Below are 17263 nucleotides of genomic sequence, written 5' to 3' on the forward strand. Positions count from 1 at the left end.
GTTTATAAATCATGTCGTGGTCGACGGTGAAGGAAAACATCGTGAGGAAACCTGCACATGCCAATAGCATGTTGAAATATGTTCCAAACCCTCTCCTTAATGGAAGAGGAGGCCTTATCTCAGCAGGAAATGTACAGGCCGTTACTTTACTAAACTCTAATTTAATCATGAAACTATAGTACTACCTACTTAGATTTCTTGCGTTACAGATATGTTAAGGTTATCGTTATTTAATATCAATTTATTAAGGTAAGATGTAATTTTTAATTTCTCAAAATATACACATAAAGTATATATATAAAGTAAATACAATCTGCTGTAATAAATATGATATAAACAGATTCACTTGAAAATGGCGCCAATCGAAAACAGATGTTTTTCTATTTCTCTTTTATTCGGCTTTTTAACTTTATCGCGTTCATTTTAATGTTTAATTTAATACATTTTAAGGTTTTCTGTTTAAACTCAAGGACATTGGACTACTGCCTCTACACTTTATTTTATTGCTAGTCGACAAAAGTAGATGCGTGCTCTTTGGTAATGACTTTGACATTTGGATTTGACAGGTATCCAGCGTGCGCCTGTCTAAACTCTAACCTCAAAAGTATTTTATAAACATGTCAATCACGCTTTGAATGTGATACTGATTTGTATTTGTTATAATAATAAAATATAGGATATAAAATATAAGCGCACACAATGGGAAAACGTAAAGGAAAATGTGTTAAAAAGAATACACTTACGAAACAATCTATAGAGCCAGAAAATTTAGTTAAAGCGCCGCATTCATTTGTTATACATCGTGGAAAATGTTCGAAAGATCTTATGGATTTGACGAAAGATTTCAGGAAGATAATGGAGCCATTTACAGCATCACAGCTCAAAGTAAGACTTAGATATTTCTCGAAACTATTTTTAGGTTTTTTATTTATGATTGAACTTCAGCATGTCCTATAAATATTAAACATTTTACCAATTTTTATTTGTTTACTGTCAATAGAAAACCAAATTGAGTATGTGCCTGTATCAATTATGTACAAGTATAATTTATATTTAAAAAATATGTATTACTTGCTTTATTATAACCAAAGATTATTTTTGGTATCATCTTAATGTAAAACTCACAAAGACCAAAAAGTTATTTCAGTGACAAGACCAATCTTTGTTTCTGAAATTGCATTATATTTTTTATTTACTCTCTTAGAATAAAGGCAGTACGGAATTAATTAGTGTTATAAAATTATTATTAAATTTCCTTGTTGTAAAAGTTAGTAGAGAAGGATAATGAGATACTTTCTATATAATAAATATCTTGTTTGTCTCTTTTTGCAACATTACCAGGATACTATTGTTTCCTATTTTTTGACATTAAACCTTAAGTATAAACTTCAGTTTTAGTAACTTTAAATTGCAATGTGCTTAATATGACAACATTATTTTTAATCAATACTGTAAATCTGATCTTATGTAGCATTAAAGGAAAGGACGACTTTCATAGCTTCATCAAACAGGCAATGCTAGGCTATGATAGTAAGAGCCCATATTTGTGACAAATAAATTGGTACAGATACTTTGGGAAATGCTAGTAAAATAAAAAATGTCAAAAGATACTAACTTTATATAAAAACTCTTTTCAGGAAAGAAAAAAGAACACAATAAAAGATTTCTTATCTATATCAGGATATCTCCATGTGTCTCACATGATGGTGTTCACAGAGACTGAGTTGGGATCCTATATGAGATTGGCAAGGCTGCCCAGAGGACCAACACTTACGTTCCGCATACACAATGTAAGAGCATTTTAAATCAAAACACGAGTATAAAATATGTTTTGAACAAAACTTAACTCCTTGAGAGAACTTAAATATTGATACATATTTATTTTTTATTGTCTGTTGTTTTCAATAGTGTCTATGACTGTGTAATAATTAAGATTCATGGAATGAATTTTTTTTGTTGGTTTTGTGATATTATCTTTGCAATCTTTCAATTTACAACTATGATGGAATATAGCATGAAGATGAATGATTGCAATGTAAATTTTGGTATTATTTTGATAAGATAGAAACCTTTTATATATTAATTACCTATGCTAATTATGATTAGTGAGGCTTTGCTTTTGAAGTACTCACAAACACCAACCTTAATAACATTAGACACAGCCTTAATTTTATCATTAATTATCTTACCCATAAAGTAAATTTATAAAATCCATTCTTACTAAGTATGTATTCATATGAGATCAGTTTTAATATTTACATTTTATTCCAGTACACACTCTCTCGTGATGTAATATCAGCTCTCCGGAAGCAGTATGTTATATCGCGCGCATTTCAAAACGCTCCACTAATAGTACTCAATAGTTTCTCAGGAGAAGGTATGCACATGAAATTGATGGCTACAATGTTCCAGAACATGTTTCCTACAATAAATATTACAACGGTAAGTGTTACACTTTGCTGCAGAATGTATATGATCAGCAGTAGAAATATCTAATTATGTAATTACTGTTTTATTAAAAATATAGTAAAAAAATAAACATTATAATTACAGAAATAATAAATAAAAATGTATTGGTTTTGTAGTGAACAAAATAATTAAATCACATTAAATAATTCTTATATTAAAATAAAATTTAGTCTAAGAATCTCTATGGATAGTGATAGTATAATATTATGTATGAATGTGTTTATTTTTAAGGTTAAACTTAAAAACATTCGGCGCTGCGTGCTGATGAACTACAATCCTTCAACAAAACTGATAGATTTTCGGCACTATGTCATCAGAGCGACGCCTGTCGGTCTTAATAAGGGTACCAAGAAGGTATGACTAGACATGTACTCCACCACAGATAATATTATACAGTAAAAATAAACAAAGTTTGCAATAATGCATCGATGTGACAATGAAAAACAATTGATTTGAATTTTTTTTTATTTATTTCTTGTAAAAGTAACAACATCAACTTATAACTAAACACTTACACTTTTTTTGCAGATGGTACAAGGCAAGATACCTAACCTAAATCGCTGTAAAGACATGTCGGAGTTTTTCGATAAGTATGTTGTTTTTTATTACTTTATTTCACATTTTTAGTAATCATATTTTACAAATAGAGTATATTTTGAGTTAGTTTATTTAAAAAAATAACTTTCAGTTACATTAATCTTGTATGTAACTTATTACTTCATAGAATAACTACTTACTCGTATTCACAAATACTTTAGCCATTGACATTTTATAATACGAATAAGGTTCCTTTGGGGGAAAACTATCATATTAATAGTATAATAAGTGCCTTAGATTTTATATATTGCCGAATACTGTTATGATATCCATAAGTTACCTAGTATTTTTTTTTTTACAATATTAAATATATAAACTATTAAATTTAGTTTTTTTGGTTGTTTTTAATGATATCTTTTTTTTTTTAATCTAGAGCGGCGTTACTGTCGGAAAGCGAGTTTGAAGACGACGGCACTAACCAGGTTAGTTATAAGAAATAAAATTATTTAATGAATTGAATCCAAGATGTGGAGTAACTGTTTATATTAAGATTGTCAGACTGATAAAAAAATTTATGATAAAAAAGCTAAGAACTAATGTAAGGCTTGTTGACTTTTAGGGACGTCATTATATATAATTGTATTTGCCCTGTCGGCACAACTAAAAGCCATTAAACCAAGAATTGAATTGAATTGAATAATTGTATTTAACTTTTTATTTTAAATGTTGAAGAGTATCTACTAAGTTTCATGCTGGTTTTTTTGGTTCTATCGGAACCTATATTCCGATCCGATTGTAAATTGATGACTTTTCAAAATTGTTCGTAATTTTTAGTGAAAAGCATTTGGGACAGTCGTTCGTGCCTGAGCAGCAAACGTCTTGCATTGCAGTTCCGTCTTTTATATATAAACACGATATTCTAAGAGTGTATTTAGATGTTGTTTGCATGTCGTGTGCGCGCAGGTGGAGCTGCCGCAGCGGCTGTGCGCGCGCGGCGCGGCGGCGCGCTCGCGCTCGGCGCTGCGCCTCGTGGAGCTCGGCCCGCGCATCGCGCTGCAGCTCATCAAGGTGTGTACCGGAACTAACCTTCCCCAAGAATGCATTTACTGCCTTAAGCCCTCCCCCCATCCATAAGTGCATCACGCTGCCAGCCCGCCGCCTGAACTAACCTTCCCCAAGAACACATTTACTGCATTAAGCCAACGATGAGGGGGCCTTCATCCATAAGTGCATTTGCAAACAGATTTTGAAATGGGTTGCCCATAGTGAGCGAAAGCAATCTTCGCATTTATCCATAGTTTCAAGATTGATATACGCGCACAGTGCCACACCAGCAACACAGAATCTTCAGGAAAAAAAAAAAAATTAAATTCACTAAGTCACTCGTCCCCACTATACAAATCGCCTGCTATAATCATTGAATTAAGTACCAAGTATTACATTTTACACGTTAAATACGTCACTGCACATATTTCTCTTGACAGGTGGAAGACGGTCTAATGGACGGTGAGGTTCTATTCCACGAACTCGTAGAGAAAACAGACGAAGAAAAAGCATTAATAAAGAAGAAACGCGAAGAGAAAAGGTAAGGTATCAAATTAATGAAATATAAGCCCTTCAAATATGTACATACAATTATGTCCATCGATGTAGGAAAAAGTTCATATACGAACCACTAATGAATCTCGTGTCTTCACATAGTTTTCATTTGCTTGCAATTCTCTCGAGTCAATAGGCTATTTGACTGGTTTTTAAAATCCATTTTATATTATTTAGTAGAGGTTAAGGAACCCAGTAAAAGTAGATTTTTTTATTTCTAGTACATATTTGCCGAAAAATATCATTAAAAATTCCATATTTAAATAACGCGCGAAAACGCTACTTGGACAATATGGCGCTGCAGTGGGGTCGGTGACGTCACTTTGCTGTATTTCAATCTATGGTACATATAGTACAAAAGCAAAGTTATAAGAAATTTTTATTTATTGATTTTTGAATAAATTAAGTGTTATTTTCAAATTTCGTTAGTAAATAACCATTTTTAAACTCCTAATATATACTGATTACAATAATTCACAATTTATTTTTCGCATTGTCAAATAGCCTATTAAGAGGGGGCAGACAGTCTGATCAATGTATATGTGTGTGTAACTAATAGATCACTTGTAAATTTAGACGGCTTAAAGAGAAGCGCAAGTCTCAACAAGCTGAGAACGTGAAACGGAAGGAGAAAGAGAAGGAGGAGTTGAAGCAAAAGGCATTAGAGGGAATCAAAAAGAAGAAGGAGATGACAGAAAATCAAAGGTACTGTAATAACTGTAGCTAAATTTCGAGTATTGCAACGTAATAAATTTTGTAATACTGCTAATTTAGTTATTTCCCAAATAATTAATTACACGATGTATTAAAAAAAATAACCAAATACTTATTAAACTTTTCAGGTTAGTAATTATTTAATAATACTTATCATGTGGAAGTATTTATTAAATGTCTTATATTTAATACAACAACAACAGCCTGTAAATTCCTACTGCTGGGCTAAAGGCCTCCTCTCCCTTTGAGGAGAAGGTTTGGAACATATTCCACCACGCTGTTCCAATGCGGGTTGGTGGAATACACATGAGGCAGAATTTCTATGAAATTTGTCACATGCAGGTTTCCTCACGATGTTTTCCTTCACCGCAGAGCACGAGATGAATTATAAAGACAAATTAAGCACATGAAACAGAGGTGCTAGCCTGGGTTTGAACCCGCAATCATCGGTTAAGATGCACGCGTTATCACCACTGGGCCATCTCGACTCACTTTAATTCAAATATTCACTATTGTGGAAGTTCTGAACGTTTCTAGATCTATGTTAATAGTAGTCATATTCGGTCAGGCTCATGGAGCTGGCGTCTGCGGAGAGCCAGGGCGCCCCCGACGCCGAGCCGGACGACGACGACGACGCTGACTACTACCGCCAGGAGGTCGGCGCCGAACCAGAACAAGGTACTCATCATCCATCTTTGAATAAGTCGAATTGCGTTTTATGCCTCTATATGGTAACCTAAAGGGTGTATAGTACGACCCAACTTAGATGTCGCATCGGCAAAATTCGTAAAACCGATCACATCCGAATTGAGTACGCTATCCCAAATTATCAATATTTATTTCTCATGCGTATATGATCTTTGCACAAACGTAATAACTTGTAATATCGTATGACCTAATATATTCGTCAAATTGACACGTGGATTTATATGCACTTGCTTTCTTTGACGCTAATCTATAGCGACGAATGGCGTCGAATGGCGCGATAGGGAGCCATTTCTATTGGTTGTATAAATCGGCAGTAATCGGTTTTAATTTCATTCCATTTCATTTTCCGATGCTACATCTAATTTGTGTCCTACTATACATAAGTTCTGTTGGATACTTTATTCATAATAGTCTTGTTAAACTAATAGCTAGAAATATTATTAATATCGTACGAAATTACAAATGAATCTGACTATTAATTAAATGCTTTATTTTTTTTTTATAGATCTGTTCAGCCAAAATCCATCAAGGAAAAGAAAAACAGATAACAGCGAAGGTGAACCGCGTGGCTTCAAAAAGATGAGATTAGACAAGAAGTTAAAAAAGAAATACCAAAAGAACCAAGAAACTGGACAACATCAGGACAACAAAAATAAGAGAAGGTTCCAGAATAAAGACGGTGGAAACTCGTTTAAGAATAGAGACGATAATAGGAAAAAATTCAACGACAAAGATGGTAAATTTAATAACCAAAGAAGGAACAATCAGGGCGGTAACCCTAAGAAAGTCTTTGGCGGCAAATTTAATAAAAATAACAGAACGGGCGGTAAAAGTAGACCTAACAAAGGAAATGCAGGAAAAGGCAAAGGGAAATCTAGAAAATAGTATTTATGCTAAACATTATTATTGTAAGCTGTGTATTATATTTTCAAAATTATACGACGATTTTCCTTTTTTTATATTTTTATTACCTCTGGATTTTATTTATAAAGCATATTATTTAAAATCATAATATTGGTGCGCTTGATGGGCGCGCGAGAAATATGAATAGTCAGTAGTTTTGAGCCAAGGTAGTTTTATATTTCTATTACCGAACAGAATTGTGGTAAAAGTTTGTTGTACGTATATTTCGGCAAAACCTAATAAAAAAACAGTGGTAAACAGTCAAAAAGCGAAATAAAATATTCATGGCATACTTGTGTTTAAAGGGATGAATGAAAGACAACTGCATGTAGCGGAGATGAGAATGTTGAGGGGGATGTTTGGTCTAAGACCACAGAGCTATTCTTGTAAGCAAGAATGGATAGAGTAAAGAATGAGTATATAATGAGAAGTTTGAAAGTGGCACCGATAGCCGAGAAGTTATGAGGAAGGCGGCTGTCATGGTATGGGCATATTATGTGGAGGAATGAGAAACATATTGTGAGGAAGGCCTTGAACATGAATGTGGATGGATATAGGAAGGAGACGACCAATGAAACGATGGATGGATTGGATGAATAATGTTACTTGTGAGATAGCTTCCCATACTTCCCTCCCATACGACCCCGAGTAAATTGGAATAAGGGCAGGAGGATGATGACTTGTGTTTAAATAGTGAATTAATTCTTGAATAAATAATTTCAATAGCAAAATAGTCTCCATCATACTTTTGTAAACATCTGAATTTGAAAGCTTCTTTTCATTTAACTTTAACTTTTGTACAGTCGTACAGTACATAAGTCAATAGAGTGCGATTCGTTTTTCTTGTGTTTTATATCTATTTACTTATACTATACAACAACAGCAAACAACATGTAAGAACTACATTTTTAGTGAAATTATAAATATTTTTTAAGTGGGTTTATAATTGAAAAACTTAATCTATTTCATAGTTTTATTTAAGATTATCTTATAATGTAACTGTAAAAATCAACGTGATTCATTTAGATTAACAGACAATAATGCAAAAAAACTTAATAACGATAATAAATCGACATAAATCAGATCACATTAAGAAATTATGTGAACAACTTAGCATCAATGGAAAACAATTACATATAAGGGTACTGCAACACCTGTGTGATCGATTAAATTATTTGCTCATTACATCTTGCTCACTTTAAAACAGATTACACTGTTGGTTGAGGTAAAATTTTGTACCATCTATTGTTAGTGACAATATAATTAATGCATTTGGTAAGATCGAAAGGATAATTTCACCCCTACTGTATTATCAATTTACTTATTGAATCTTATCAATATTCACTTGTCTGATCTATTTTACTTATAATCTACGGGTGGGGTTTTAATAAGTTTATCATTAGTATTAGACATATTGTGAGGAAGGCCTTGAGCATGAATGTGGATGGATATAGAGGTAGAGGACGACCAAGAAAACGATGGATGGACTGTGTGAAAGACAATATGGTTAGAAAGAATGTTACTTGTGAGATGACGTCTGACAGAGAAGTATGGAAGGAGAAGACATGCTAAGCCGACCCCAAATAAAATTGGGAAAAGGGCAGGAGGATTATGATATCATTAGTATTTCAATATGAGAATTTACATATTAGATAGACTTAACAATTTACTTTTATTACTTAGGCGGTCAGGTTGGTGATGGTCAATGTTAAATATACAGAAGTTTATTCCTAAAGTTACAATTAAAGATCAGTGGCACGGATTGCATATGGAAGTCCTAAATGAGGAATACGATGTCGTCCGCCATCATGACGTGGTTGTCTTGCGTCATGCGGTCCAGTGCCGCGTGGATCTCGGCAGCGTCGAAGGTCTCGTGCGAGTACTTCTCGTTGACGAAGGCCGTGATGCGGTCCAGGGGGAGAGAGTTGGCGCGCTCCTCACGGAATACTTGCTGCAGCGCTGATTTGAACTGCGATAATCTGAAGACGAAAGGTCAACATTCAATAGGAAAATCGTAATCATCAAAAATCAAGAAAAAAAATTATCTCTTAAAGTCTTTTTTCAATACTTTACTATAAATCTGTATTTAAATTGATTTATATTTATAGTATAAAAATGCATTAAAATTATAAATGTGACAGATATAAACAATAAAATAATATTTTGAAGTATAAATCAAATACACAATTGGTCTTGAATGTCGACAAAACTGTTTTCGTTACTTTGGAAGTGAAATTAAAGTGGATTTATGTAGTTTAGTGAAATATTGTTGTATTACAAATGAAGATATATTAATCGAGAACTATTTGTAATTAATCATATAGCAGAATTATCAACAAAACACTTGTGATATTGAAAAATACGGTATGTTTTGAATGTTTCCTTTTGTCATTGGAATGGACTATACATTAAGCTCGTTGATATTTGAACTAGAAACAAAGATTTTTAAATTGATTGACAGTATGAGACAACCGTTGAGAGCTATATACATGTAAAATGAATATGACGTCACTGACCTATTAGTGTCAATGGTCTTTTTGGTGGAACTTGCAGAGCTGGCGGGCGTTTGCGCTGGCTCGGGCTGCGCTGAGTGCGCGGCGCGCAATACTGGCTCGGCCTCCTCGTCCGATGAGAACTCATAGGGGTCCTGACTTTGTGAACCCGGCTGGAAAACAAATGTTCATTATATAACATAACAATTCAGACCCATTTCGTAAATGCTGAGCCAAGCTCCTCTCTTATTACTGAGGATAGCAATTGTTTAATTATAATAACAGAAAATAAGTTTATATATACTGGAAACGTTGAGCCAGTTCAGACTTAATGTTTTAACTGATAGACTGACTGATTCTGAAATGATTTTCATTAAAAATATTGCCAGAAAAACAAAATAAAATCATTAGACCTATTTATCGAACTACTGCCAAGAGTAAGAAAATACCTTAACATGTTAAGATCGAGCTAAAGAACTGTAATTGTTTCTCAATAGATAGTATAGCAAAGAAACAGTTAAGAGGCGAATATTCACTTCTCAATATTTTAAGAAATATTGCTTTGAAATTAAAAAAAAAACCTTTTGATGTCAATTTCTCAATTGTTACTTTCGTGAAACAAATGGTTCTTTTTTTAGTAAAAGATGTTTAGTATACCGCTTTTCTCGACTTCTTAGCGCGCGGCTGCGAAGGCAGCTCGCTGTCCGACGCATTCTCCTCGTCTCCCGACGACGCTCGGCGTTTACGACGTTTTTCTTTTGTTAGCACCTAAATAAATATAAGTTTTTATTAATTCTACATTTTGTATAAATAATCATATTAAATACAATTAAAATACGACATATAAGTAGCATAATATCTTACTTCTGACTTGCCATATAAGCTGCAATCATATTTTCTTTTTAATCCGTAGTACCATTGTAAGCGTGCAAGTTAAATTTCATATCAATTAATAATTATCCATATAACATATGATACTGTTTTACTTAACTATGTCAAACGAAAAAAAAAAGTTTTCAATCAAGTATAATCACTCGATTTTGACGACCTCCGTGGTCGAGTGGTCTGTACACCAGTTTTTATGGGTACGCCGCTCCGAGGTCCCGGGTTCGATTCCCGGCCGAGTCAATGTAGATTATCATTAGTTTTCTATGTTGTCTTAGGTCTGGGTGTTTGTGGTACCGTCGTTACTTCTGATTTCCATAACACAAGTGCTCTAGCTACTTACATTGGGATCAAAGTAATGTATATGATGTTGTCTCATATAATATAATAATTGCAGAGATTTAAGAAGCACCAGACTAAAGTAAAAAAGTAAAGTAACAGCCTGTAAATTTCCCACTGCTGAGATAAGGCCTCCTCTCCCATTAAGGAGAGGGTTTGGAACATATTCCACCACGCTGTTCCAATGCGGGTTGGTGGAATGCACATGTGGCGGAATTTCTATGAAATTTGTCACATGCAGGTTTCCTCACGATGTTTTCCTTAACCGCTGAGCACGAGATGAATTATAAAGACAAATTAAGCACATGAATCAGCGGTGCTTGCCTGGGTTTGAACCCGCAATCATCGGTTAAGATGCACGAGTTCTAACCACTGGGCCATCTCAGCTCTAGCTACCACCAGACTACTTATCAGTAAACCTAACAAATAGTATTCAATAGCGATGACAATACATACTTAGTTTTATAAATACTACGTAGGCGTAAACTATATGGCAAGTGGGGTAGGAGGGTACCTTCTTAAAGTAGGCGTAGTGCACGAGCTCGATGGCGGCCTGCGCGTCGCGCCGCGTCACCTGGAAGCTGAGGCGGCTCTTGGCGTGCGCCGTGGACAGACGGATCAGCGTCTCCAGCGTACGAGCAGTCACCGGCTGCGTCTGAGGGATTTACATTTCAAATTAATAACGGACGATAGAAAACAAACTTTTTTTTTTTATAAAAGCATTCCACCCACTCATTGATTAAGAATCAAATCAATTAAAAGCTATCATAGATATACATTGATTTTTTTACTTTTTGATGTGTCACCATCACCCATAGACAATGACGCTGTAAGAAATATTAACTATTCCGTACATCGTCAATGTGCCACCAACCTTGGCAACTATGATGTTATGTCCCTTGTGCCGGTAATTACACTGGCTCACTCACCCTTCAAACCGGAACACAACAATACTGAGTACTGTTATTTGGCGGTAGAATAACTGATGAGTGGGTGGCACCTACCCAGAGGGGCTTGCACAAAGCCCTACCACCAAGAAATGAAGTGGTTGACTAATTAAACTCTCTAATTGAAATGATAATACTGATTAGAATGGTTGCAGTGAGCCAAGAAGGTCATGACGACATAATCATAAAACTATACACGAATATGTATGTTCCTCTTTGTTGTATGAGTACAGCATTAATTTTTTTTATAAAAGGACACAAGGTAATTGCCAAGTTAAATAAAAAATATATCTTACTCTTGCTACATCACTGTCCATCATGTCTTGGTTCCGTAGTCGAGCGTATTCATCAGCGATAGAGTCGGAGGCTTCTTGAGTCAGTTTCGGTTTCATCAGTCGGGCAATGTGAATGAACTTCCTCATAAACTTTGTGCTTAGAATCTGATCTTTCTTATTACGGGTGTTCCCGTGGAGGAGTGGATCATACTTCTCATATATGGACTCGTTTGAATCCTAGTATAACAAAAAACATTTCGATTTTAACAATCGCAAATTTCATTGAATTAAAAACATTGTATCATTAGAAAAATCTTGCATTCGTGTCAAAGTTAAATTTGAAAATTTAAGATTTTTGAAAAAAATTATGTAACCATTTAAAATAAGGATATAAACCTCTGTATCTTCATTATCAGGATTTTCTGTCGAGAGCATTTCCACTGAGGAGCCCATGGGTAGAACTTCACCATCTTGTTCTTTGGGATTTCTTAAAAAAATATATACTTTTAATAATAATAATATTTACACTGCTGCACCAAGACGTAAAAATAGTATCTGTTGTTATAGACTATAATTTGTTGTTCCACAACAATAGGAAATTTGACTGGTTTTTAAAATCCATTTTACATTATTTAGTAGAAGTTAAGGAACCCAGTAAAAGTTGTGTTTTTTATTTCTAGTACATATTTGCCGAAAAATATCATATTAAAAACTTGGACAATATGGCGCTGCAATGGGGTCGGTGACGTCACTTTCCTGTATTTTAATCTGTGGTACATATAGTAGAAAAGCAAAGTTTACAAGAAAGTGACTTCATCATAAGCCCAACCAATCAGGAGCGTTTTGTGCCATGTGACAAACGTTTAAAAAAAATCATTTAAATTATGGATTTTTGAATAAATTAAGTATTATTTTCAACTTTCGTTAGTAAATAACTATTTTTAAACTAATAATATACACTGATTACAATAATTCACAATTTATTTTTCGCATTGTCAAATAGCCTATTGCAGCAGTGTCATTATTGTTAGTTGTTCAGTAACAGTCAAAGCACACAAGTTGATAACATTGATAATAAATAATAATTAAGTATAGGATAGTATAATTTAGTTGGCATTATAGCCAACTAAATAACTTAAAAATTATTTAGTTGGCTCTAATGCTACTATTGAGATTTGGTAATTGTCTCCTCATAAATATTACTTATGTTATATGGAAACCTTAGTTAATTTACAATTAATTTACAATTTACATGAATAATAGGTTACTTTACTTTGTACAAAGCTACTTTATAAGATAAATAATAAGCTTACCTGTATCGGTGCATCCTCAACACGTGTTCGGAGATCATATTGTCGTGATCAGCGTCCGCGATGTCCAGCATCACGAACAGCAAGTCAAAACGCGACAGCAGCGAATCTTGCAGCCCGATATTCTCCATCGGAGTCTTGTATTGGTCGTACTATCAGAAAAATAACTTAGTAAATACTTAGTTTACATTTGGCAGGTATGTTACTCCTTGTATCGGTGTCTTTTTTTTTTATGGTATAGGTTGGCGGACGAGCATATGGGCCACCTGATGGTAAGTGGTCACCATCACCCATAGACAATGACGCTGTGAGAAATATTAACTATTCCTTACATCGTCACTGCGCCACTAACCTTGGGAACTAAGATGTTATGTCCCTTGTGCCTGTAGTTACACTGGCTCACTCACCCTTCAAACCGGAACACAACAATACTGACTACTGTTATTTGGCGGTAGAATAACTGATGAGTGGGTGGTACCTACCCAGACGGGCTCGCACAAAGCCCTACCACCAAGTGTAAACGAAAAAAAAAAGTGTGTATTAATGTTCTTCAAGACATGTTTTGATATACAATGCTTTAAAAGAATCTCGATGGCAACAGCAGAGGTAGTAGATGTAGGTAGGTAATGTGTCGCAGTGCTCACCCGGCCGTAGACGGGGTTGGCGGCGGCCAGCACGGCGCAGCGCGCGTTGAGCGAGGCGTGCACGCCCGCCTTGGCGATGGTGACGCGGCCCTGCTCCATCACCTCGTGGATGGCCGTGCGGTCGATGTCCGACATCTTGTCGAACTCGTCGATGCACACCACGCCGCGGTCCGCCAGCACCATGGCGCCCGCCTCCAACCTGCCGGGAATGACTCATTTTACACACCCGCTCATTGGTAGCATCTTGACGACCTCTATGGTCGAGTGGTGTGTACACCGGTTTTCATGGGTACACCAATTTGAGGTCCCGGGTTCGATTCCCGGCCGAGTCGATGTAGATTACCATTAGTTTTCTATGTTGTCTTGGGTCTGGGTGTTTGTGGTACCGTCGTAACTTCTGATTTCCATAACACAAGTGCTCCAGCTACTTACATTGGGATCAGAGTAATGTATGTGATGTTGTCTCATATTTATTTATCTTTGAGTATAGGCACAAGACTCTGGGCCAACAGTTGACTACTTATAATCAATATGAAAGAGTCGAGATGGCCCAGTGGTTAGAATGTGTGCAACTTAACCAATTATTGCGTGTGCAAACCCAGGCAAGCACCGCTGTTTCATGTGCTTAATTTGTCTTTATAATTAATCACGTGCTCAGCGGCGAAAGAAAACATAAAACGTAAGGAAACCTGCATGTGACAAATTTCATAGAAATTCTGCCACATGTGCATTCCACCAACCCGCATTGGAACAGCGTGGTAAAATATGTTCCAAACCTTCTCCTCAAAGGGAGAGGAGGCTTTTAGCCCAGCAGTGGGGATTTACAGGCTGTTGTTGATCAATATGAAACAACTCCATAGTTTTATTATTACAATCTTGTTATATTATATTAAAATTAGTTAGACTTGCCTCCGGTCACCGGTCTCTGGGTCTGTAGTGACGGCAGCAGTCAAACCGACGCCCGATGAACCTCGTCCCGTGGTCGTGATCGCTCGCGGCGCCGTCATCAGCACGTAACGTAACAATTGCGACTTTGCTACTGATGGATCACCAATGAGAAGTATATTGATGTCACTGAAAATGGGAAAAACACAACTTTAAAGATGTTCATAAATATATTTATTTAAAGGGTCAGTCTTACTATCAAGCTGCATGTTTTAATTTTGTCCAAAACAATAAAATGTAACTCAATCCAAACCCGTAAAAGTAAAGATACTCAACATTTAAAGGCTACCAAATACACATTAAAACTATAAACACATCTTACTATTTAGTTATATAATAACTGATAAATTAATCCTACCCTCTAAGTCTTGTGCCATTAGGCAGAATCTTCTCCATGCCACCCAGCAATAGACAAAGTATAGCCTTCTTGATATAATCATGGCCATGGATAGATGGCGCTAGAGACTTGCTCAGCAGTTCAAACATGTTGTTTGTGGATTTCTTGGCCAATCGCTTGCACAGCTTGATATCCTCGATTGTGATGGTGAGGTTCATGTCTTTGTTTATTTGAGTTACATTGTTTGCTATGAGAATAGTTCTGGAAAATAATACAAATGACTACAGTACAAGTTTTGTGACAGTTTTAACAAACATCACTGAGATTTTATAAATAAATAACTGTAAGGAAACCTTAACATGTTGTTAGTTTTGCTATGGACAACTATGAATTTGTTTCTACTAAAGATGTTAATCACAAATAAAATATAAATTCATCAGATCCTCTATTGAACAAATTAGACTATCTAACTTACTAATTAACTACTGAACAAAGTTGCTTTCAATAAGAGTACATATTAAGTTTCTTTTAGTTTACTGCATACCTAAAAGTACCAGCGGTAAAGCTTCCCTGTTTTGATGGAAGACATCTGTAATTACCAACAACCTGTACCCTGTCCCCTGGCTTACACTTGTCAACCAGGTCATCATCACAAATCACATCAACACTTCTTGGCAACTGCCCAGCTGGAGCTCTCTCAGGCATTTCTTGTACTGTTAATGTTTGATGGTCTTTGTACCGGGATAAACCATATTCAGTTTCTAATGGATTGCCCTCATCATCCTGGAGAAAAAAGTATATAGAAAATTAATAAATCACTGAAATACATTAAAGTACTAAATAAAAAAATAATGTTATCAGGCACAACATAAGATACAGATTTAATTAAAAACTTTTTTTAAGAATATTAATAAATTTGAACAAAAAAAAAGAAGACCAATCATCACTATGTGTCTGAACAGGATAATCTATTTTAGTTAATTGAGATTAATGTTAGTAAGATTCAATTTTACCTTAGTAGGATAAACAGCTGAAGTAGGGAATGCCTCAAATGAGGTTAAATCAGTGTACTTGCGTTCCATTACTTTTTTAGTCGCCGGGCAGTAATGTACACTTCGCACAACTTTGGGTCGCACTAGTGACACTCTTGTGACTATACCTTCCACGCATATTAGGTTTCCTAAATACCTGCATTACGATTTTTTTTTAATAATTAAAAATCACATTAATTAATATAAAAAAACATTTTAAATAAAACATACCTTGATGTTAAACTTCGTGGAGTAACGTGTTTTGTCCCAAAACTACCAGAAAAAGCTACAAAAAATTCTTCCTGCTCTTTAGCGTATGTAGGATCTATAGAGGAGACGTATTCCTTTAACGCTCTTTGAAAAGCTATCTGCTCCTCAAAAGCATTGTCTAGCAAATTCTTAGCTCTTTCGGGACTTTTCCTTCTGAGGTCATTTATATTTACAATCAACCGTTTGCTCTTTTCACCTATCATTTGTTTTACTCTTTCCATATAAACGCTTTGGTCTTCCTAAAAGTTTCAGTCACAATTAAAGTTATATATTTAAATTACCCAAAAATACATGCTAGGTTACATGAAGAAGTAATTACTTCGTCGTCTAAAAACTCAAGGTACTCCCTCTGTAGATCTCTTAAACGTTGATCAAAATCACCGTCTTCCATTTTTTAAATTTATTTATACTTATAACAACTAGAAATATTAAACAAAAATGTGTACGAGTATTGAGTATCCGTTTGACAACAGCTTTTACAAACTTATTTTGGCGCGAGATTCATTTACAAAGACAGTACTGACAACTGACAACTGACAGCTTTAATTTATTTAAAACCGAAAGTTATTACTCTATTTTATTGAAGCGCTTCACATCTCCAATAAAAATGCAATAAAAGATGTGCTCTTTTTAAATTCCACAAACTTAATACTAATAAAGAAAAAAAAATCCATCATTTTATGACAAAATAATGTGCAAAGTACCCACACATCTAATTTTGAAACTACTAAATTATATTAGTGTGTAATAATATCATATAAGTAGCTTAAAACGAACATTTTATCTTACTTAAAGATATAAAATTACTTTTTAAGATTATTGCTAACATGGCACTTATTTACTTGTCAATGTTAATAT

At 34.8% G+C, this 17263-nt stretch overlaps 2 protein-coding genes across 2 annotated transcripts; one reads left to right on the top strand and one right to left on the bottom strand.

The window, feature by feature from the left end:
- Positions 1-570: 570 nt before the first annotated feature.
- LOC124535022 (protein Peter pan) lies at positions 571-6981 on the top strand. The gene is made up of 11 exons (XM_047111042.1): positions 571-885; positions 1638-1790; positions 2272-2442; positions 2701-2823; positions 2998-3059; positions 3440-3488; positions 3970-4074; positions 4491-4591; positions 5182-5310; positions 5888-5997; positions 6533-6981. The coding sequence occupies exons 1-11, from the start codon at positions 700-702 to the stop codon at positions 6910-6912; spliced, it is 1569 nt and encodes a 522-aa protein (XP_046966998.1). The 5' UTR covers positions 571-699; the 3' UTR covers positions 6913-6981.
- A 908-nt stretch (positions 6982-7889) lies between these two features.
- Positions 7890-16928, bottom strand: LOC124535253 (DNA replication licensing factor Mcm3). The gene is made up of 14 exons (XM_047111388.1): positions 16725-16928; positions 16367-16644; positions 16118-16292; positions 15649-15887; positions 15126-15365; positions 14732-14896; positions 13823-14021; positions 13182-13330; positions 12265-12355; positions 11890-12105; positions 11161-11301; positions 10080-10190; positions 9447-9595; positions 7890-8909 (listed from the first exon to the last, which is right to left on the bottom strand). Exons 1-14 carry the CDS (start codon positions 16794-16796, stop codon positions 8708-8710), a joined length of 2427 nt encoding a protein of 808 aa, XP_046967344.1. The 5' UTR covers positions 16797-16928; the 3' UTR covers positions 7890-8707.
- Positions 16929-17263: the final 335 nt, after the last annotated feature.

Source organism: Vanessa cardui, chromosome 14 (genome assembly GCF_905220365.1).
Source record: "Vanessa cardui chromosome 14, ilVanCard2.1, whole genome shotgun sequence".
In the NCBI taxonomy this organism is placed as follows: Eukaryota; Metazoa; Arthropoda; class Insecta; order Lepidoptera; family Nymphalidae; genus Vanessa; species Vanessa cardui.